Source organism: Mugil cephalus, chromosome 22 (assembly GCF_022458985.1).
Source record: "Mugil cephalus isolate CIBA_MC_2020 chromosome 22, CIBA_Mcephalus_1.1, whole genome shotgun sequence".
NCBI lineage: Eukaryota > Metazoa > Chordata > Actinopteri > Mugiliformes > Mugilidae > Mugil > Mugil cephalus.
In genome coordinates, this window is record NC_061791.1 from 8,424,631 (window position 1) to 8,448,872 (window position 24,242).

The 24,242-nt window shown below is 43.0% G+C and overlaps 1 protein-coding gene across 2 annotated transcripts in view; it reads left to right on the top strand.

Moving 5' to 3' along the window:
• Positions 1-24,242, top strand: part of plxna4 (plexin A4) — a 205,050-nt gene that overhangs the window by 132,401 nt on the left and 48,407 nt on the right. For both annotated transcript variants that reach the window (XM_047575065.1, XM_047575064.1), the window contains exons 5-9: positions 2,415-2,515; positions 16,124-16,247; positions 19,315-19,468; positions 21,670-21,769; positions 22,005-22,119. In XM_047575065.1, the coding sequence (XP_047431021.1) occupies positions 2,415-2,515; positions 16,124-16,247; positions 19,315-19,468; positions 21,670-21,769; positions 22,005-22,119 (594 nt within the window). The remainder of the gene's footprint in view (positions 1-2,414; positions 2,516-16,123; positions 16,248-19,314; positions 19,469-21,669; positions 21,770-22,004; positions 22,120-24,242) is intronic.

Sequence of the window (24,242 nt, forward strand, 5' to 3'; positions counted from 1 at the left end):
AGATCAGCGCAGTGTCATGGCTTCATACATAACTTAAACGCACACAGACCCAGGGAAATTGTGGTTACACACGCGCTCATGATAAGGCTTTGGGAGCTCAGATCCATCCACGAGCTATCACAGTGGCCTTTCACTTCAGTGACTGAGTGGTTATTTAGCTGGTAGTGGTCCGAGGCAGCGCTGGATCTCAGGAGGAGGAGGAGGAGGAGGAGCAGGCCTGGCGGAGAGTGACAGGGAGGGAGGAATCTATCTTGTGCGATGCATTGTGCAATAACGATCAGTGTTGAGTTTGATCATGTGCACACACCGCTGCTTCACTATCTCCCCGATTTCATCTCAAACTCATTCCCTTTATCTACCTAATGCAAATATGCCTCCGCACAGCATGGTGGGAAAAATAAACTAGCTAGGTTTTGCGGAAGCACACACACAAACATTTAACACACAGAGATGCACCTGCATTGTTTCCTATCTGAAATAACAGGATTCTTCTCGTCTTTGACAAGTAGATACCTCCCCTCATAAATTCATTCAGCTGTGTGTAAAATTGTGTCAGTGTGTGTGTGTTTTCCACATGTTGTCTATTTATAGTACTTGCAGAGATCCACAGGAGGAACATAAATGTAGTGAGTAGAAGAGGGAAGGGTGTAGTGGTTGTGTTTTTAGAGCAGCTCCATCACGCCAGTGTGTCAGTGTCTTAACTTCAGTGACGGTATGTGCGTCTTTGTCGTTCGTGTGCCTCTCCGCCCGCACGTGTGTGGAAATATGACTTCCGCCGTGTGCAAAACCGACTTGACTGTGTGTATTTTTGAGAGGGAGAGAGCGTGCGGCTGTCAGGCGGAGATGTGCCGTGTGATAGTCCAACAGAGAGAACCGCCGTCAGTGCCAGGCTGCGCTTTAGAGATACCACTAAGCTGAGGCATTCCTGATCTCTTGTTACATTCAGTCATGCCCTACATTGCACGGTTTAATTATGGTCCTTTTATACCCTCAAATAGGGAATTTAGTCAGTAAAATTTGTTGTGTACGCGTGTATAATTACATCACTTGCACACAAAGAAATATCGAGGGACCAGTAGACCAATATGGTTTGATCCTCATCATCTACTGTCTTACAGTTGGTGCACTGAATCTGAGATTTTATTGACTTATGTAAGGCCCTGAATCACATTCTGACGTCTCACGTAAAGTTCAGTGTGTACATTTTAATACAAAAGTATGATTGTTTGCAGTAAAATTGTCATTAGCATTAATTATCCACTGCAGACATTGTTTCTATTGTCTGTACAGAATACTGTTAGCACATCAAACCAAATGCATATGTCAGTCATTGTATATAAAATAAGTCGTCAGTAGACTTCATTTCTTTGTGTGAATGTATTAAATGTTACTGTCATCCTGTAAGTGTTTGTAAATGAAGCAAAGAGAGGTTTGAATTGTCCGACATACCTTAACATCTCCAGGGAGATCTCTTTGTTTGTGCCCATCCTCATTAAATTAAAATTGATTTGCCATTTTAAATCGGACATATTAATCCAGCATGCACAAACGCCTATGCCCCCGTGCCCTCATAACAACCCAGTACCAGTCCCACACTGATGATGTCGTCTCTCTTTCCTCGCTGTCATCAGTGAGTGACAGCAGTCATCCGCCAATGACGGCTCATTAATCAAAAGTGCCAGCAGCACCTATTATTGCGGCATGCGGTAACCATGGCGACGAGACGAGGGGGGACAGCCGAGATCTACCTCGGCTCTGCCCCTTGCGCTCGGCCACTCAAGGCCCCTGCCAATCAGTGCCAGTCAATGCCAGTTTGAATTGGCAGGGCTATATATCATAATAGATGGACTGCTGTCTCAAGTGGTCGAGTCCACACGGAGCCAGCTGCATTGGAGAAAGATGGAAACTGTTAGGCTGCGATATTTGTATAAAATTGAGTCATGTCACAAAATACTTTGCATATTAGTTTGGTTTATTTGTTTTTTGCAGTGGATGTGTCTGGCTGTAAATAGAGCTGGAGACATTGGCTGAATCAGAAGTAGCAGAAGGTGGAGATTGTTTTACAAAATGCAGAAAAATTAAGATCATCCCATCACAACTTTTTGGACATAGTTTTGAACCATCATAAATGTTGATGGTAATCGTGTTTTTTTAGAAAAACATTCAGGATGTAAACTATAATGCAGTAACATTGTCAAGTAACTGAAAACCAATCACTTTATTTACAGGTATTTATCATAATTCATCATGCCAATATGTCCATCACATTCTCGCTTTGTGCATCTGAACACATCTTGGAACATTTAAGTCCCCATATGTTTGCTCATCCTAACACCTTTCATCGTTTCAAAAATAAAAATGTTGAATGCATCTCTGCTGGGATTTGACCTTGTTGTGTTCCGACTTCTCTGCAGCTGTCAAGGGTGCCAGTGGAGGCCTGTGGTCAGTATACCACCTGCAGTGAATGTCTTGGATCCAGAGATCCCCACTGCGGTTGGTGTGTCCTGCACAACATGTGAGTACAACTAGGACGTGTGCACAACACATGCCCACACACACACACACACACGCTCCTCATGCATATAAACCACTATATCTCCTCAGACCCCTCCCATTCATTCACTACGCCTCCAACATACTAACCAGGCATTTTGGGGGGATGCTTTGTTTGGGTTGTTAGCCTCCCCTGCCAGCATGACGCCTGGGCCCGTGCCCAGTACTCCATCCCCTGCAGCCTTTAAGCATTCAGGGACACCTCTAGCCAACTCGGGCCAAGTCTCAGATTGCTTTCCTGGGGTTCAGCTTTGTGCCAGCGGCCCCCTTAGATCCATTACCAAACCTAACCACTGGCATTGTTTACCAGCCCTGAAACCAGAGCATGGTGAGAGCACAGACACTGATGGGCACTGCCAAGGTTGTGATGGGCACCACTCCAATCTTCAGGAGTTGACACGAGGAGAGCGATAGCTTCTGTTACTGTAGAAAACTGTTGAGCGCAATCTCGCAGATTGTCTCATTAACCGAAATTGACTCACTTTCCTCAATAACCTGTTGTTTTTTTTCCCTGCATTTTTCTTAACCTCTGCTTTAAGATGGCCTGTCATTCTGTCCGTCAAATGCACAAGCATGCGCACACAGATACACAGATACGCACAAATTCACAAACACCCCAGTTTCTGTCAAACCCCCTATCCCTCAAGATTGGAGAGGGAGATAGTGCTTGCTGGGGACAGGGAGATTTCCCACTCCACTGTAAATTGAAAATTGGTTTCTTGTGTTGGTGCTAGCCCAAGGGTAGAGTGTGGTGTTTGTGTGTATGTGTGTGTCTGTGTGAGTGTGGAGGGGAGTGAGACTGAGTACATTTAGCACCTTCATCCCTGCTGGCACTGAGAGGACACGGCGAGGGCAGGGACATGGTGTGAGTGCGAGAGGGACACACTGAAACCTGGGGGGAAAGGAGGAAGGAGGCCAACTTAAAGAATAAGAGATGAAGTAAAAAGGTATCAGGATGATATTCAAGAATTGAATATTTATTGAGGATAAAGTTTGTGTTCAAGAGAGAAAAAATAGAAGTTAAATCTGTACGACGTCTCCACATTTGAAATTTTACTGGAATGTGAATGTATAATTTATAAGTTCATTATCTGTGTGTGTGAGAGAGTGTGTGTGAGAGTGTGTGTGTGTGTGTATAAACCCATTAACACTCTTGACGTCCTCACAGTCAGAGCAAATGGGTGGCCACAGATTGGACTGTCACACTTAGCCAGATAGAATTGGCTCACCTTGGCTTACTTCTGTCTTAACAAGCATACACACAAGGGCAGACACACACTCACACACACTCGCACACACACACGTCCTGGAGGAGGGTAAGTGTCAAGTCACCAAAACAAGAACAGAGCCCCAGAAAGCCAGAGAGAAAATAACCAAAATGCCACTTTAGTCAATCTCAGGTGTCTAGATGTTTGACCATCACAAGGGCAGGAACAGAGATAACAGGTGCTCTGTGTGTGTGTGTGTGTGTGTGTGTGTGTGTGTGTGTGTGTGTGTGTGTGTGTCTGCTTGCACGTGAGCCTCACACTTTCTGTCGGCTGGACACGGCAGTGTTTCACCTTTATAGCGCAGGGACACACAAGCAAAATGTACAACCCAGTGGGATTGATCGACTGCAGGTTTACCTTTCTCAAGGTCCATCTTCCTCCCAGCTTGTGAATTCTTAACAGCGTCTTGGTGTAACTGAAACCTCCCCTGAGCTCCACCTCCACCACAGGGCAGGCAGGACTCCATGTCCCTTACTTTTACTTATCCAAATTTGCATTTTTAGGCAAAGGTATTTAACCAATCAATATTGCCATCTTACCAAACGTAAGTAAAACCATGTTGCAGCATTGTGGTTACAAGCCTCTATTCTGAATCATTTGATATTTAACATTCGCAAAAAAAAAAAATTCTCTTCATCCCCCCACCCCCTCCTCCACTATTTCGCCATCACCAGAATAGCAGTTACCGATTGCTATGCACTGATTGTGCGGGTTACTCACATGCAAATATATGTGTGGACACCTATAATGCACACAGAGCCATATACATCCTGCATAAACATGTCACTTTTACCCGTGCGGGTCAGTCTTGCTCGGTCTCTTGAGGATCATTTAAAAAATAATTAGTTACCCCGGCCACATAAAAACACACACGAGATGACAAGGTCTGGAAAATTATGCTTTGATGATCTCCAAGGAAACTCCCCAAGGTGATAAAATGGTTAATGATATGTATATATGTAGCTTTCTCCGTGCCCACTTCATTTAACAGTCATGCGAGGGCAGTTGTAGTGGAAAGCCATTAACAGGCCTGATTTAGGCCCCACAGAGAACCTGTCCAGTAAAGCTATACTGTAATCACAATCACGTATCTATCAAACCAACACATTTGAAGCGTTAAAACATAATGGTGGTGATAATGATGGTAGCATGTAATTTAGTTTTCTAAATATCTAAAGATAAATAGGCAGCATGTACTCCTCTATACATATAAGTTTTATTTGGAAGCTAGTATAATGGTTAATGCATTACAGTAAGTTTGTACTTGTTACACACACATACTTGACCCAAAGCCCTTGATTTATGGGCTTCATTATTAACAAATTCACATATCCGTCATGAACTGCTACCATTTTTATCCATATTATTGCAAGTATTATTATAATTATATATAGACAGATGGATTCCGATGTCCATAGGTTATCACTGCTAAACCACGAACCCCTGCTTAAAGAGTAAAGTCATTTAAAATAGCAGCAGAACAAACAAACTACAGTTTCCAACGTTTCACTAGAGGCTTGAATTCACTGTAACGGTTAATAAGCCACAAGCTCCAAATCCTCTCATGTTTCCTTCTCAGCTCAGTTGTTACACGAATTGATTAACCTGCCATTATCAAAGACAAAAAGCCAAAGGGAGAAGCAATGAATGCACAACTTATTCACAGAAATGTGATGCTATAAGCCTACAGGTGACAGTCTGCGGTGCTGTGAGCAAAAGAGACAACACAAATATGTTGTGAGTTATAATACTCGATAGGTTTTTGTGTTTTTTTTATGTCTGGCCAAATTTATTTCTACACAGAACAAAAACAGCCATCCTTCTTTGTTCACTTACAACAGACCAAAGGCTAAAACAATGCATATTTAATAACATATCTCAAAAAGGAACTCACACTAAAAAAAAAAAAAAAACGCACACTAAAAAAAAAGTCCCCCACCCACGCCTACTTTGTGCAGCGAGGACGGTGCTGAGTGGTAAGACTGCAAGCACTTCCTTCTCAAAAGTGTTCCTCCAGATGTTTGTTGTTCCAATCAACCTTGAAATCGCATCACTGCCCTGAGAGAAAAAACAGAATTGCGTGCTCCCTCCCATCTCCCCTCCCCGCCTCCCCTCCTCTTCTATCAGCATTGCCTTTATTTACTCTATAGATCGGTGATAGGAGCTGTTAGAGAGAACACCAGGGGAAGAGGAGAAAGGCAATCAATATTACAGGAGAGGAAATCAACAGGAGCGGATGGTGCACCTGTTTGTTCGTGTGTGTACCGTACAGTCACATTGTCCTTGACAAACACCGACCGTGTGTTTAAAAAGGCAAATTTCCTCAATAATTTCCCACAAGCTTGACTTTAACCGAGTTCTGCAGGGAGATGTGCTTCTGTTTATCATTTCAAGCATGTATCATAAGCCCCCCTGTATGTATTTATATTTTGAAATTTAAACTTGCATCAGATTCCCCCTCCTGCAGTGAACCCTGACACAATCCGTGTGAACTCTGAGCCTCACCTGGCTGTCAGCTCGACCGTCTTGGCCTGCTCATGCTCTCTTCCGCTGCGATGCTCAACTTATGCTAATGCCTGCGAGGAGGTCTGTGTGGGTCTGCGGGTGAAAGGAAAGTTTTCCCTCACACCACCATTTCTTTTTACTTGTTGGCCATTAACATTGTACGCCACACACTATATTTAAGACCCGTTCACACAGAAACAATACAACTCGTCACTCATCAACATGTAGCGGACATTTCAGCTGATCTGATGCCACCGAGCGCCAGGGCAATTAGCATGGTGAATCTGCATATACACCACTTTGCAGAATGATACCTCTAATGGGTTATATTGTAGGCTTAGGTGTTGGAATTGGTAAATGAATGCCGAATGACATGCTTTGTAATTATTTATTTTACATAGCAGCATTACCACAAAATGCAAAAACACTTGAGTATAATAGCTTAAATTCATAAATGGCAGTCAGACAGCATCACGCTTAAGCCGCTTTTCTACGAGTGTCACAATTTGACGGATTTGCGAATGCTTTTTCCATTCAGCTAAACCCTGTGGTTTTCTGTCTTGCTGTTTTTGTTTACAGCACATTCTTAGGCTGATTTTTTCTTGCGATCTCCATCTCCACTTCAACCCAAGTAAAGTAGAGACACTTCTGCAGTCAGCTGTCAATTTTGTAAGTGGTTAACTAGGCTGTCAACACGCCTGTCGTGCATGACAGCCAGACAGATTGGAAACCATATTTGGAGAAGTACCATTGTCAAAATGAATGTCATCATATTTGTCATGGGCGTCGAGAATATCTCACATTACTCTGTGATATTGGGTGTCAATTTTGAACAAGTGCTACTAATGTTTCAATATCTTCACATTAATAATTGGTTTAACATATCTCAATCTGCCGTTTGACTGTGACGGTTTTCCCAGAACACTGAAATCTCTTTCTCACTTTTTCATTTCGTGATTCTCCTCCATCCCACTTTCACTTTTGCATGCGTATGCATTCCATTAGTCTTCTTTCAGTCTGCCATTTTTATCTCTACATTTAGTTCTGCTGCTATATCGTCAATGTTTCAATGTGTATTTTACTGCGTTTTACCGTTTTTTCTTTGCATTTGTTTGCACGTCTGTGACATCAGTATATTTTGTTACATTGGAGACACGTCTGCCCATAAACCGTATCACTCGCCCACTCCTTCAGTCTCCTTTCATCTCTTCTCCCTAACACTCATAATCATCGATTCTTCGCCCCTCAAGTGGAATGAGCGCAGTAAAGTCATCTGTGCCCGTGGCTGCAGGCAAATACCTTCTACCTCCCAGTGCGTGTGATAAAGTCCGTCTTAAGCTCTTTTGTGAAGTCGTCTGCTCGTGTCATGCGATGCTAAGCACCTGTTAGACGTATGTACAAGCTTATTAGGCCGATACAGATACTCAGGGACTCGAAGGTAAACGCGCGAAATGACTGATAAAACGTGCAAGTCATGCTGCAAGCTTCTTGTCTTCTCAACAGTTTGTATTCCCAAGGCGTCTTTGGTGCTGTCAAACGAATAACCTTTTCGGAGGGAAAATCTAATTGGCAGATTCGTCGAATTTTTTATTTTTTTCTTCTTCTCTTCTTTTCCCTCTGACTCATTAATTCTGTACCACCACTACCTGTCGCTGTGTTCACAGACATCCATTACCTCAGTATGCTCATTACTGTGGTATGCCATGCCAATGCTAATTAAACTGCAGCGCCACAATTAGCATGCTACCAAGGAGGCATTGTGTTTGGTTGCGGCAACCGCTAGCCTTGCCCTGGAGACAGCCTCAAGTGCTTTGAAATATAGCAAGGAGAGACACATTTTTTTCCACACAATTAGCAAGCAACAATAGGACGTCTACCTTTAAGTAAAAGCATTGGATGTTTGCCCCTGCGAGAGGTCAAGTTATGAAGTAACTAGTCTGACATCACATAGATTGTGTTGATTGTACATTTAAATATGTCAGTCTTTATCTGTGTATGTACTACTCTGAAATCTCCTCTGAGGTTCCTCTTACAAATTAGAACGTCTTTAACCTTGATTCCAATTAAACGTTGCTGCAACCGTGTTTATATTCTGTTCAGTCCAGCATTCCTTGGTGGAATAGATAGATTTTGTATTAAATAAGTGGCTCAGGTTCCTTGGCCAACTCTCAAAGTTGAATTTATTCAAAGTTGTTTCTTTGATCTTGAGATTCTTGCATAAATGGCATCGCTCTGATCTCCTCCCAGGGGAGAATGGCCATCCCTTGTGTATGGGCGACTCGTCTCACCCCGTACCCTCACCCTCCACCTCTCGGTGGCTGGTAAGGGAAGTTGAGGGAAAGGAACAAGGCCAAGAAGTGACAGGGGCATCAGGACGGAACGAAGTGCTGTGTATCCCCTCTCAACTGTCACCATCATAGTGTGAAGAAACACACACACACACACAAACCAGCCGGTCTACCTAGCCCTGAGACACAAGCACACACACACACACACACACACACACACACTAGCTGCATGCCCACTTTTAAGTCGGTACCATTGCTCAGTGTCGCCTATTGTCACTCCGCCAAACACAGGGAAGCAAAAGGCACTGGAAAATGGACACGCACACACAAACACACACTCACAGTGGGGAAGGTGTTTTGCTTTTGACCGGCAGAGCATGAACCAGGCACAGGGACTGACATGAGACAGAGACGATGAATGAGAGATGCGGAGACAGCCAAAGGAAGTGAAGATGTATGGTGATGTATTCCAAGCGATCAGAGGTGTGAGTGGGACGAGGGAGAAAGGCAGGTTATATAAATTTGGAGCAAACGAGAGCGGGGAAAATTTTTCAGTCAAGAGCATAAATTAAGTCCCTCTAGTTAAGGATGTGAGGATATAAACACACACACACACACACGGCTCATCTTGACTGTGACAGGGAGCCACTCTAGGGGAAGGTACTCAGGCAAGTCACCTCTCATGTCCCATCACACAGCTGTTGCTATGGCAACGGCAGCATAGTAACAACCTAATAACCATGTTATATAATCCAACAGTAATCCCTGCTGATGTTTCAGTGTTACTGTCAGATAGTATTGTCACTAAGATTACTCACACATCTGAGGAGCGTCACCGCTCTGTTCATCTGCTGTTATCAAAGATCCGTTCAAAAGCCACACACTCTCAGCTGTATTTAGTATATTTAGTATAGAGTCATCATGAGTAATGACTTGATTACAGTACATTTTCACTTAATGTAAATATAACTATATTCAAACATATAAGAGCTCTATCATTATCACTATAGTTGGAAACTGTCTTGTGGCTGTGAATAAACTCACCATTATATCGACTCCCTGGATCAATAGTATCACATGCTGCCGCGGATCATAACACAATGTAGATGAAGATAAAAGCCAAGAATGGTGTTGAGACCCCACTGGGGGAGAGAAGACCTTGTGTGTTTAGCCTCGGGGGAAGCTGTGAAAACATCATCAAAAAGGCCACTGGTACGACCTGGCTCAGGAGCTTCAATGTAAAGTGGAGACAGATTTGCTGAAGCGCGGTGTCCTCGCTGGACCTCTTCAATCATGCCTTTTTACCCACACCTTCTTAGGTGTGGCCGGTTAGACTAATTGAGCCTGTGTGCCAGTCAAAAACACTGATGTAGCTTCACCTTCAAAAGGGTTCCTCCCGGTGCCCTTATGAAAAATATGAATAGAGGTAATAAACTATTCTTTTCCCAGGGCTTTTATTTTATTAATGTGAGGTCATCTTGTGTTGAGTTACAGCTGAAATGAAAAGGACAGTGATATATGAGTTGCTTTCAGAATGTTTAACCATTTGGTTTTACAGCCTTTGTCTACTTTAAACCATTTAAGCTATATTATTAGTTCATTTTTGTCATCTTTAAATACCAATATTGAGCAATAATAATTGAGCATACATTTCAGCTGCAACGATAAAGCTGCTTAATGAAGAGAACCTGGCTCAATGGCACATCCAGTGCCATGGGTGGCACCACATATGCTAGATAAATCTAATAAACCTGCTACACTGTGCCACTGCTGGCCTTCAGCTGCAATATCGCTTGCTTTTTTTTGTGTGAGTGTGAGAGAAGGAGATCAAGAAGTTGGTGGCACAGCTTTTGAATGCTTCTAAAATTGCGGTGCAATAAAAGTCACAGCGAGTCAGAGGCCCAGACTGTGGGAGAGGAAAGTAGAGCATTTATGGAGTTTGTTGGAAATTGTAAATCTTAACAGCTTCCATTTTATTTAAAAGTTTGTGTAACATTGACAGAAGCCATCCATTTTTATTTTATACCCGTGCAAACTCTGAGCAGCCGTGTTACTTAAACTCTGCTCGTATTCTTGCGTTAGTAGTATGCAAAAGGGAAAGCTCGGAGATTTCCAGACCTCGGCAGGCACTTTGCAATTTCTGTGTCTTCAGGTATGAGCTTACAAGAGACTGATTTTCTGTGTGTGTGTGTGAGGGAGAGAGGGTTCATTTGTGTGTGTGTGTGTGTGTGGCTGTCCACACGAACTGGAGTAACAGGGTCATGGCCAGTGGGCCAGGTAATGACTCTCCCATGCACCAGCCCCTTCCTACGGATTTCTGCTCCGTGGACCACCACTCTTAATGATAGCAGGAGAAGGCACACGTATTCCTGTGTGTGTGTGTGTTTGGCTGCGTTCATGTAAGTTTGGTCACATGTGCGAGTGAGAGATGCAGCCAGCCTGAATGTAGATGTGTCATTTGACTGAATCTCCATGACACGGTTCCTGCTCTACAGTAACAGCCTAAGGCCATTAGTATGTATAGGGTTCCATACAGTGCCTGATGATGCATGGGTGGTATGGTAATTGGGTTTCTATCGGACTATTTGTTGTGCATTGATTTACCACAAACAACACTGTAAAGTCACCAACACTTATTTATTAGAAGGATTTTTAAATGCTGTATTTGTTCCTCATGTGTAAGATTATTTTATCTTTAGTGCATGTTTGTTCTCAAGAAGTTGCCGTGACCGCTCATGTGCTGCGTTAGGTGCGTATGTTCCCAACGTGTTTTCCTGACACAAGCGTCCAGTAGAGCTGAGGATGGCTGGACCTCACAGTTGTGAGGATTTAATAGCTTTCGTTTCTCAGCCTGCTTGACCTTCTCTTTGCCTTACATTAGGTATGCATTAGACCTGAAGTCTCACATGGCCTGATACATCCGCATCCTCTCTTTCGTATATTCTTTCGCTACACTCCTCTGAGCCCTGCAACCTGCACCATGCTGATACTCGACTAGTTTCAAGGGATAGTTATACTGTGCCCCCATGCCTTCTAAATACCAATAATGCGTGATGCTAGTATGCTCTTTTAGTTCTTCTTCTGTTAGTATAGTGATGCACATTTCTAACTATGAATCAAAGGATGAGTGGCTTTCTGTGATTTATCTGTTAATTAATTATATTGTTAAGTTAATGATTAACATCTGAAATCATATGCATGTTACAGAACTTTACGTAAAATTAGATTCATTTGAATTAACTCCATTGTGTGTATATGGATATTTCCGGTCTGTGTGCACATATAGCATAGAATAATATGGTAATTTAGTCAATTAAATGCTCAAAAGAGCTTAATGATAAATATTTCGTAATGAAATACATTCTCCACAAGACCATCCAGTTTGAATGGCCGTGACAGCCTCATCAGCAACACTTACCAGGGATAAAAATCCTTCGCGGCCCTGTCTCTCTCTAATTGTGTCACCTTATCAAAGGCTGAGAGAAACAAGAGTGCAGATTAGTTTCCATTCAGGGCCCATCTAATCCTTTCAGCTCGCTCTCTCATAATGTGTCACTGCCAGTCAGTCAAACAGCTCTGCACAACAGCAGTGTTTACTAGCCAAATGAATAGATGTTGGCCCTCTAATTCTATACAAAAAAAAAAAAAAAAAAAAAAGATAGCCTGAGTCAGGCTTTTTATGACTGTTATTTGAAATCTAAATCGCTCTGATCTGTGGGGTTCTCTAAACGCTCTGTTCTTTGATGTTTACAAAGTGTGTGATTGTTGCTCATTGTTACAAACGATGCAGTCTTTTTGGACAGTAATTGAAAGCAATTATCCAGCGCTTTGCCCTGATAATGTCCACCTCTAACGTCAGTTAAACCATGTGCAGCATTATCTTCCTTTCAGCGAAGTTCCAAGTCTAGTAAAGCAGCTACATAAAGTATTCTTCCAAGTCCAAATCAAAGGTTTCTCTCCCTCGGTGTGCTGAGAGATTCAGTCTGAATGCTGGAGCACTTGTTCGAGAAAAACGCACATCTCTTAACAGGTGTAGCTAACATCTCAGTAGGGATATATCACTGCAACAGAGCAAGGTGTCGATATGGATATTTTGCTACAGGTGGAACATGAAACCAGAAAAAAAACTGTGTGGATGCTTCTTAAACGGCAAATTTCAACATCAGTCTACTGTCCTTTGGAGTGGCGGTCCGTCCTGAAAATGTGTTTAAGGCAGCAATGTTCTTCAATGTCAGTGTTTTTGTTTGGTTAGCAGTGAGGATAGTGGTGCACTGTGCTGCAGAAATCCCTTGTATTTTGTTGGTGTAGCTCTTCACCCTCCAGTGTGCTATTGCAGCAGTCTCATTGAATTGAATGGGAAAATCCTACACAGCTCTGCCTATCCTTAGGGAGAGATGGGACAGGGACAGGGACAGGTCCAGGACAGGTCCAGGACAGGTCCAGGACAGGTCCAGGACAGGTCCAGGACAGGTCCAGGTCATCTTCTAAATCACAGTCTCTGCATTGTCTAATGGAAAGGTTTATTATTTCTATTTGTCGGTGTTTTCAAGAAGTCTAGCATTTTTCTCCCAGTGACATTCTGGCTCTGAGTAGGAGATCTAAGTTACAGTCCCTGCAGAGCTACAGAGTGTTGAATTGAATTGCAGAACTTGTCCCAGAAATAAGAAAGTCTATTTCACTGATAGCTAGAAAATCCTTTGAATGGAGCTGTTTCTCAACAGCACACCATGTGCTGTGGTTTATTTGTCTAGGCGTGAGCGATAGTGTGCTTCAAAACACCACGTAGTATCATTTTTTAATAAAAAGTGCATTTCAAGAAAAAATGTATATCCACTGCACATCTGCATAACAAGCAAAACAAATTGCCCCCGGAGTGGTTTACTCTCACTAATAATAATTTATTAACAGGCCACGGTTCAGCTATGCCAGCTCTGCTTCTTCTTGCGCTCATCCACACACACACGCGCACGCACGCACGCACGCACGCACGCACGCACACACACACACACACACACACACACACACACACTGTCTAGAGTATGTGTTGCTGTCCTGTAGCTGTATTTAGATACGTCATAAATGTCTGCAAATGATAAAACTTATGGGCTGCAAATCCTGGCAAAAGTATTTATTTCACATAAACATTTTACAATGTGACTCACACACATAAAGAACTCCTCTAAAAACCAGAAAGTTATTTGCTTTGAGATCGACATTAATAAGTCTGGGAAGCGAGCGTCTCACAGAGATGATGTCATAAACTTGTATAAGACTCAGCAAGTCGCAAAATGCATTTAACCACCCTAAGAGCATCCCTCATTAACCAAAAACATATATATAAAACTTCCGGCTTTCCATCTGGTTTGACTAATGACTCCCGCGTCCAAAAGTTAAATAACGAAGGAGTGCATTTAATGGGTCGTTTAGTCTTCTCCATCAAACAGACGCAGAATCCATGGTTCATGTCAGCTAACGCCGTAGCCAAATGACATGCACCTCTCCAGAAATGTCCAGGTCTAAAGATAAAACACAAAGTAAGAAAACCTTGTCATAACTTCTTGCAAGTGCAAAAGCGCATGAGTTGAGCTGCTTTAAGCTCTTCAGCCGGTGAATTAGAATTGATAGCATCTCATTTACGCAACGTTATTTATAACCAAAGACATTCCCTTGGAGTTTATCTGCCTGTAATGCATATTTCTGGTCTCATGACGGCATTTGATTGGAGTTAATGTGAGGGCAGCTGTGTGCCTGTTCATTTATTATGGGTTTATTTAATATTAATACATTGCTATCAGTGTCTCTTATTTTCCTCCTTGTATTTTTTATATTAAGATGTCTTATCACCTGCTAGTGTTTGAGAATGAATTGATGGAGAGCTATAAACCCCTGTTCAGTGCTTTCTTTTTTTTCCCCCATTCATGAGTCACGTTGTCTGTCACCCATGGTGATGATTCACATAGACAGATTGTGCCAGTTAATGCTAATAATGCAACATAGCAGCGCGTCATTTTAGCCAGAATTTAGTGTTTTTGTGCCAAAACATGACACACAGTGAGACCATCAAGGAAGAAAACACAAAGAGAAACATCAGTGCACACACAAGCAGCTAACTGAGTATATATGTTATATATATATATATATATATTTGTTGGTGAAAGTGTGCATTTGTGGGTTTTCTATGTGGCTTGTTTGTCTGGGGGGTACTTATATGATGTGGTCTTATTAAATCAGTGCTAGAAAAGGAGGCGCAGACATCAGTGATAGAAAAACACAAAGGGACCTGAAGCGATTAAACCCTACTCAAACCGGCTTAGCAGGGAAAGCTTCACAGAAAGCCAACAATAGTTGCATTCCTCTAAATCTCGCTTTCTTTCCCTCTCTCCTGCACTCTCAAACAGATTATTTCTTTTCGTTTTCTTTATGTCTGTCTTCTTTGCAGCACGTTAGGCCGCTTAACTTAACAATGCTCATGTCAGGTCAAAACACACCCTCCCTCAATCTCTGCAGTTCAGGAGAAAAAGCCTCTTTCTGCATAAGGTATTACTGTACCTCAGACGTCAACCACCTCAACATTTTTTCTTCCATTTGTTCATTATGACCTCTTCCTTTCTTTTCAGCCTTTTATTTCTCCAGAAAGAGTTTTAGGGCCCTCTGTGGATTTGCCAGGTTGTTAATTGCGCTGCAGGTTTTTTTGTCTAAATCAATAGAGGATTAAACTTGAATAAGTTTATGAGGGGATTAGATGAGAGCAAGAGCGTGCGTGCATGTGGTTTTCTGCTGGTGTGCGCGAACCAAATTTCTCACCGAGCAACATTTATCAACAATACCAAAGTTATCACCAACCACCTTTGATCTAATATTTAAAATGAAAACTCGCGGTGGGAATGAACTGCGGTTCACATTCCTCCTGACTTTCCCACTCAGATCTTCCAGCTATAGGGCATGTCCCCGCAGTCCGTCAAGGGATATATTTGGGGCAGGAGTCTGTAAATTCCTCCTACAGCACAAAGGGCTCAGTCCACCAAGTCCCCAACCACTGCAATGGCCTGGATTAGACCACCTGGTCTGGCATTAAGAGGGGGAGTAATCCATCCTACCCCCCCAACGGCAGCTACATATCCACCTGTATTTGGCATTGCCCATGAATGCCAGTCATTAAGACAGCTTTACAAAGACGAGGCCTACCTCTTTCCCAGTGGACCGGCTCTACTTCCCCATATAGAGCAGCCATTGTTTTAAATGCAACCTCTCCCACCCCTGTGGTAACTGGGCTTCCATTCACTGACCACTATTGCTGGTTCGCTGCCAGAGAGGAAATATGATAAATGTGACTAATGCCACCTGTCAGGGAGGGGTGGGACGTTCTCCTTTTCCCCGATGCCAGCAGGTGGAAACGGGTCGGACCGGATCAGGTTACCATGTGCATGTATGTGCGCTCATGTGAGTGTCTACAATCACTGAATAACACTCCGTCTTGGTTCTTTCTTTCTTTCTTTTTTTTTTTTTCAGGTGCGCCCGAAAGGAGAAATGCGAGCGCTCATCAGAGCCCCGGCGCTTTGCATCAGACATCAAGCAGTGTGTGCGTCTCAGCGTCCACCCAAACAACATATCGGTGTCCCAGTTCAGTGTCACGGTCAGTAGACGAAAATACGTGCAAAAAATGACTTCTTTTGTGGTTTCAAAATCATGGATTTAATTTGCATCTTCTAAAATAGATGCTGCTTCATGTGCCACCACTAAGATAATTTCAATTCAAGTCAATCAATGTGCTGCATTTTCTTTCAGTAAGAAATCACACAAGTGTTTGTTTAAATGGAGCCACGTAGCAGATGATAATGAGAGTAGATGAATATGTTGCTGCTGAGAAAACTCCTGTCTGGCAGATTGACAGTATCACACTCTCAAGCATGATTTGTAATGCGTCGTGATTATGCTCTAAGTACTGATTAGCGGCCAGTGTTAACTCTGTAATCCTGCTTTATATCATTTTAGAGCCTGCCAACTCACATCCTTCAAATCCTGACCTCACAATTTACCGTCCTGTCCGGTGAAATAGTCTCCCAACAAATGTCAACAATCATTAACGGCGTACAGTTGAGCTCAGCTGTGTTTATTGCGATTATTGGCAGCTAAATGCAACACTTCTCCCTCTGGACATTTCTTTCTAAAACAGCTGCCAGATTTAAAGGCTCTGAATTGTTTTCGATTGTTGAAGTATATTGATTAGCATGCAAGGAGCTCCGATACGTTGCAACAAAAATATGCTTCTGCACTGAAACACTATCTTATTCCACCTTTTAATGAAGTACATAAATGTGTGTGTTCACATCTTGAAATCAAGCGAAGTAATTTGGGTGTTTCTTCATAGTATCATCTATGCTTTTACTCTCACCAAAGCCCATTCTTATTGTTTTGTTTTCTGCTGGAACAAGAACAAATGTTTTCTAATGTTTTTAAGTGATTGTATTCTATTCTTTATCTTTTTGATGTATTGTTCTCTGTTGAAACTGTCTCGGTCAATAGCCCATTTTAAAGGTAAGGCTGTGAATATCCCACTGACCTTAACCTTCAAGTGATTTCTCATTTCTATTCCCATCGCCTGTTTAATGTCATTGGAAATGGCTTTGAATCGCACACACCAAGTCAAACAATATCCAATATGATTTTCTAAAGTCAAGCCAGAATTTCTTCTCCTCATGCGTTTTGCTCTGAGGGCTACACGTGAGCTGTTGATTTTCAGACGTCCGACGCAGTGATATGTGAGTGTGTGCGATGTTGCCTGAGTCTTTAGAGAGCGTTTAACCTTTTGCCACGCGCGTCCCGTCCAGATGAATGTGGTGCAGACTGACGGGGGGGCTCCTTCTTGACCTTTGTGTTAAATATTTGTTTGGAAAGAGAAGGCAGTGTGATTCTGGAGAGAAGTCAGACCAGTCACCTTAGAAGATTCCATTACTTTCTTGGATTTTCTAATCCTCCATTTGTTGATGTATGAAAAGGCGTAAATAAGGAATTGTCACCATATGCATAACTAAAACATGAACTTAAAGAGCTGCAAAGAGCAAAAAACATTGTTGTTAATATTTTATATTATTCCTTGAGACTTACTTGAGAATTACTTGTAGGCTAATTTAACACTATACTAATTAATGTAAGAAAACATAAACTTGAAGTTGTCTATTCCCCATGGCAACATCACACACTCTCAGCTCTAGACACGGTGTTTTATAAACTACAGGAGGCCGTTCGTATATGTGCAGAGGCTTTTTCTTCCTGCAAACACGTGTATGTTGTTTCCATATTCATGCCGTCCTGCTGTGGCTACCTACGCCAGTCCACGCCTCCTCTAAATAGACCTGATAAAACTCTAGGTTTGGCTGAATTTCCCTCCTGAAAGGGAAACTAAATAAAAGCCTGAGATCAAGAAGGTGCGAGCTGGGGGTGTGTGAGAGATGGATGCTCAGTCATGCACTGTCCATCTTTTGTGGGATGTTGTGTGTCTGTTTACGCCTTCTTCTTTTCATTAAACAGCAATATAAAAACAGCGGCGGTCAGCCCTTCTCTGCCGCTGAGGCAGCTTTCAGCGTCACATCACAAGTGTACTACGGGCAAATCAATGCGGAGACCAAGGCCCCTTTGCAGACACCGTTTTCCATCAATATGTATATTTAGGTTCTGACCCCACTCTACCTGGCCCCCTACCTCTTTTTGCCCACTCTTTTTATTCAAGGACAGAGTTTATTTCCCTCCCAGTTCACCTGAAGCCATTTTCCCTTGGTGCAGAGAGAGCTTACAAAGCATTTTCAAATGAAGTGGGAACATTTGCGTTCTTTATTTCCTAGAGAGCAGCTTCTTTTCTCTTGCTATCCAGCAAGTCCGTATGCCGGCACGTTCCTCCTCGTCACTGTTCACCGCCTCATTTTCTCACCCGAGTTCCCCTGCTAGTTCTTTCCCCCTCTTACCCATCGCCTCTTTTCATCCCACACGTAGTTTCCGCCATCTACTGTTCATTAATTTAGCTCGTTCAGCCTCTGTCTGCCCATCCTCCACTTACTTTCATGTTGTGCTTTAATCATCTTCCTTTCACCTTGTCCTTAACTGCTTATTCTACAACACCTCTTTCTGTGAACTCCATACAGCTCATATAGGTGGTGGCAGATACTAGATATCACCATTTTAGACTCAATTTTACGATCTTTCTGCATCAGTTTTGAAGTTGTTTGGACATCTGGGCAGGATCTGCAACTGATGCCTCATTTAAGAATCCTCCAGTGGCTCTTCTGGCCACTGACCACTGCACAGCTGTTCCACTCCTCAGCAATATTGTGTTACAGTTGTATTTGAAGAACATATTGGCTTCAAATCCGATCTAGAGTGCTCACAGATGTTTGTCAGCAGCACTGGAGCCATATAACAACAGTTGGGGTATGGATATAATTAGGTTATTTCTGACCACAAGAGGCAACTATAAAAATGCACTTTGTCATGTTTCATCTCATTTACTTTAAACCGATTAAGGTTTGATATTCACTGTGTGACATGTGCCGTGTGTATGAAGCCACTGAACATTCTCTAATCTTTTTAATTAGTTTTAATTATCCTTCTTATACAAGTCCACAAAGTTACTCTAAAATAAATCTGTATAATTGCACAGAATACACAGACAGACGTTAACATATTCTTCTATCTTCTCCTTTCCACAGCTGGTGTTGGAAGCCCATAATGTACCAGAGCTTTCTGCGGGTGTCAACTGTACCTTTGAGGACCTGGCTGAGATGAATGGCTTAGTAGAGGGAAACCGGATCAAGTGCTCCTCTCCCGCTGAAAAGGAAATGCCACGCATTATCGTCGACAAAGGTAAAAGGCCAAAAAGCTACATACTTGGACCAGAACATAGACTGTTCCATAAATCCAGATGTTACACGTTTGTGCTTGTGGAGTTATAGTTAATAATAGCAGGCAAACTGTGTATAATGAGTGATTTCCTGAATCCTTCAAAAAGTGGTTTATACAAATATATTGATATGATGTCTTTCAGGAAAGCACACATTCGTCTAGACTCTGTGCTTTCAGACAGTCAGGAGCATGCTCGTCCTGGAGTGCTAAGTTTTTTTGTTTTCTTGTTGCCGTCGGTAACTCAGCAGGCCTCGGAGCATTGCCTTAGGACATGTTTAGTAATTGAATGAACGTTAAGTATTAGTCTGCTGTGGGATTTCTTTACCTCCCTCCTTCAATGTAGAGTTGCACCACAGGGAGGGATGGGACCCCAGTTAACCCCAGTGCAAAAAGGAGAATATCAAGCTGCACAGCTTTGGGTCCTTGTTAGAATATTTCAGCTAATACAGTCTCAGCAGACACCGTCACTGTTTCCTCTGCGAGGATCAAACTGTTAAAACCTTTCCCGCTCTCGCGCAATAAAGGAAAATTATGTTTTTCTCCTTTATTTCCCCTGTTCCCCACCTCTTCTCTCAGGGGTTGGCCAAGTTTGGTCTAATTGAACAGAGCTCCCATGTGGGAAAGTCTGTCTGCAGGAAATACTTCACCAGCAACCCTCACGTTGAAAATCTGAAAATGCAATCTTGGTTCATCAGCCAAAATGTAAAAGCAAAAGACTCCTTGAAGTGCTTTGGTCACTGGGTCGTTTTGCAAACACGTCGTGTGTACATTGTTTGGAATCCAGACACTGGTAGTGAAAGCAGCAGCGTTTATTACACCGCTGATAATAAGAGACTGCTTAGATCTCAGCTGTACACATATATTCACAATTGTTATTTCATTCATTCTGGGCACCCGTAAGAACAAAAGCAGCTCACACATATTTGCTCTGCCATCGACAAACACATGACACCGTTACAACAAAGTGATCCGCAGACACCGAGCGCCCGTGTACAGATGTACAGCTGACAGGGAGCCGGAGGGTGCTTTGGGGAATTAAAAACATTTGTTTAATGTTTGCCATGTCAGCCACACGTAAAGCTGCTAACGCTGTAGTCATGCAAACATAGACATGTAAATATGTGCACTGAAATTCACTCACGCTGAATTTGTTCCTATTTTTGCTGTGCCTTCTTCTTCCCAGAAACCTATATTCCTGTTTTTTTTTTTTTTAGTTTTTTTTGATAGTACTCATTAGTCTAAGCTTGGTTAAAAGGGATAAAGGGGAGAGGCGGATGGAGGGAATAGAGAGAGGAAGGGGACAGATAGCGTTAACAGGCTTCAAGGTAACATTTAGGTGGCCTAATTAGGACAGATCCGTTGTCAGCGGTGCTTTACTGTGATTGATGAATGATTCCTTCTTTGTTAGAGAGACGGAGAGAAACACACAGGGGAGAAGAAGAAGACGAAGAAGACGAAGTGCGTAGGGAAGTGAAGAGACCTGTGTATAGAGATAGAGTGGGGATGAGAAGGGGAGAGGTGGGTACGCAGGTAGAGAGGCAGATAGAGAGTTAGATGAGTGGAAGTGCTGTTGAATTAAACATGAGCTCCTTCATTAGTGCCAGACAAAAGGACACACCAAATACAGATGAGGCGCAAGCTCACGTACAGACTTTTCTAACACGCACGGTTTCCGTTTCATCCTCTTCTCCCTTTACCTCGTCAAAGACGCTCTCAAAGGCATTTCTGGGGGAATATCGTCCATCCCAAGGGAAATGCATCAACTTTTGTTTCTTATAAGGTGACAGGAGGAGGGAGACTTAACCCAACAAAACCCTTAAAGTCTCCCTCTGTGTTAAGCCTCCGCAACAAGCACATCACCTGTGGCTCCAACCGTGTTGTTATCTTTTCTTTATGGGGAAATCTAATGTGACAAGATGCTAAAAAAGGATATTTGAGCAAGCGAAGGAAATGATTATCATACAGACTGTTGTTCTTTTAAAGTGTTTATCCAAAAAACTTAGCTGCAACGAGTGCATTACCATTATAACGCCGCTTTGTTTCTCCTGCTGAAACTGTCAAATAACAGGTTCAGGAAATGATTTCTCAAATTCTTGCATCCATTAATTCTTGCTTTTTATTTATATTCAAAGCGTTCTGTTTCATTCTGTGCATCAATCCAGGCGACCACCAGATCGTGCAGCTCTATCTCAAGTCCAAAGAGACGGGCCTGGCTTTCGCAAATACCAGTTTTGTTTTCTACAACTGCAGCGTGCACAAGTCGTAAGTCTCGCCTTCAGATTCGCTTCAGTCACACACACATTTGAAGTCAGTTTGTGTTTCACCCACTTGACATTTCAAGTTGGAACTCTCCTAATCCATTCGCACTGATGAGAAAAAATGAATCAATTGTTAAGGTTTATTATACACATAAGTAAGTGGATACATTGAGCTTGACTTCTCCAGGGTGTCTGCTTTGGCTCGATACTAATTCACAACTACTCTGCTTTCCCTTCAGGTGTCTGTCGTGTGTGAGCAGCCCGTACCAGTGCCACTGGTGCAAATACAGACACGACTGTACCCATGACCCTCGCACGTGTTCCTTCCAGGAGGGACGAGTCAAGAAGCCTGAGGTGAGACCCAAACCAGGGTGGGGGATTAAAAGAGTTTAAGGAGGGGAAGTAATCCCAGAGCAGGACAAGACACGGGAACACGAAAGGGGTGGTAGAAATGTGTTGCGTTACGCTTGTTCCGAGCTTTTATCCGAATTTTCCAGCAGCACCTCTGCTGCTCGAAAAACTGTCAAACTGCATCCCGTTAAGACGATGTCCGCAAACCCCCATAGTTTTATAAGCTGCGCCGCTCCAGCCAGTCTCTCCCCATTGAGCCAGCTGAGTTATAAAACATGGTGAAGTAAATTGAGGGGAAATGTTTGGCTATGTGAGACTAATGGCCATCGTTTCGAGGTTTCACATGCAAAAAGAGTTGCGTTAAAGGGATTGAGACACCTTTCAGCTGTAGAGCTTCCATCTGGCATGAGTCTCTTGGCATGTCTCGCTCTTGACTGCACATCAAAGGGCAGTGGAAGCTAATAAAACTGAGTCATTTCCACTTGCCCATCCCTATTCCCTGCAACAGCTTAGTCTGTGTGAATTATCAATAGTATTGGCAGCCAGTTCTATTCCCGGCGAAGCAGAGCCCACTGTAATTAGGCTGCTCTGCTGCAGAGGACAAGCCGCTTGCTGGAAGGGGTACATGCAGTGTATGCCCCCAACCAGGCAACTCCCCATCCTATAAAAGACGTTTCACTCTGATTTAGAGTCACTGCAACAGTGGCGCTCGGGGCGAAGTGAGGAGGTGACTGAAGGTTATGGCATGTCCCCGATATTTGGGCCTGTGTGTCCAGTGTGTCAGCATCGCTCTATGTATTTTTACGCACCGTATATATGTGTGTGTGTCCTTATCTATGTGCTGTTTTTGCCCGGCTGTAAACTGCCAATTCACGGTAGCTTACATGGGGAGGCTTTTACAGGGAGTTAGTGGCCTGTTAATCCTAGCCTGAGGTGAGCTATGATGAAGATCACTAGTGCTCATGTCTGGGTTGGCAGACGCCACACAACGGGCAGGGACAAGCTCAGCCAGATTGCCTCTTTTGATGAGCAGTCTGCTCTCGCTCGTGTTATTCCGGCCCATGTTTCCCTCGAGCCGTTCAACCTGCACAGACGATATTATTTTCTTTTTCCGTCATTTCCATTATCCTTTTGAACCTCCTGCGTGGTTCGGCCTGAACACGAGTCTTTGCAGTTTTACTTTTCCAATTAGCTCCGGCGCTGGTTGTCAATATTGACTCTGGATAATAATGTGTGAATCCCCTCCTATTGTGTTGCTGACTCAAAGAAAATCATAAATAAAGCAAGCGGGGATTGGGTATTAGCACATTAATGGCGTTCCTTATTTTGACATGTTGTTTCTCAAAAAGCAGGTGTTTCGCTGGCTTAATGACTTTTAATTTGCTTTTAATTAACCCCTCAAATCCGGGGTCATGTATTTGCTGCCAGATTTTCGGTTGCCGTTTTTGAATTAATAACTTAGACACACAGACGCACTAGCTTAAAAAAAAAACGCACACAACCACCCATAGAATCATTTGCAAATTTGACAAAAGGCAACAAGTCCACTTCGCTCTGCGAAATGGGATGGCCTCCTTCTGCTGCAGATGAATTTTTGTGCACTATTACAATTAAGGGATTTCAGGCAGTGATCTGAATAATCCCTTAACTCTATGCTAATGATTGAGGCCAGGCAAATCTCCCTACTGGTTGAGCTTGTTGTTAGTATGCATCGCAAGACAGTTAAAGCCAGGCCTGGGCTTGCAGTCAGTGCCTTTTTATTCATGCCAGCAATGATATGGGCACATAGATCAGACATTTTCCTGTTGGCACATTGACCAAGGCCACGTTGCTGTTTGCCCTCTTCGCTTCTCAAGGACTTTTACATTCTGATGAGCCTCACTGACAAAGAAAACGCATGCAGTCTTTGCATTTAGTTACACTGAACAAAGAGCCAGTAGTCATTTCTGCCACGCTGATTATAATAAGAGCTCGTCCTTGTGAAACAGTGACGGCTCACCGGCATATTTAGCTCTTTTCCCTGCATCCCTTATTCCTAACCCAAAACATAGCGTCAGCTGGAGAAACTGATGCAACCGGGAACACTTCCTGTGTTCTTTGTCTAATCAAAACCATGGGAGGCCGTT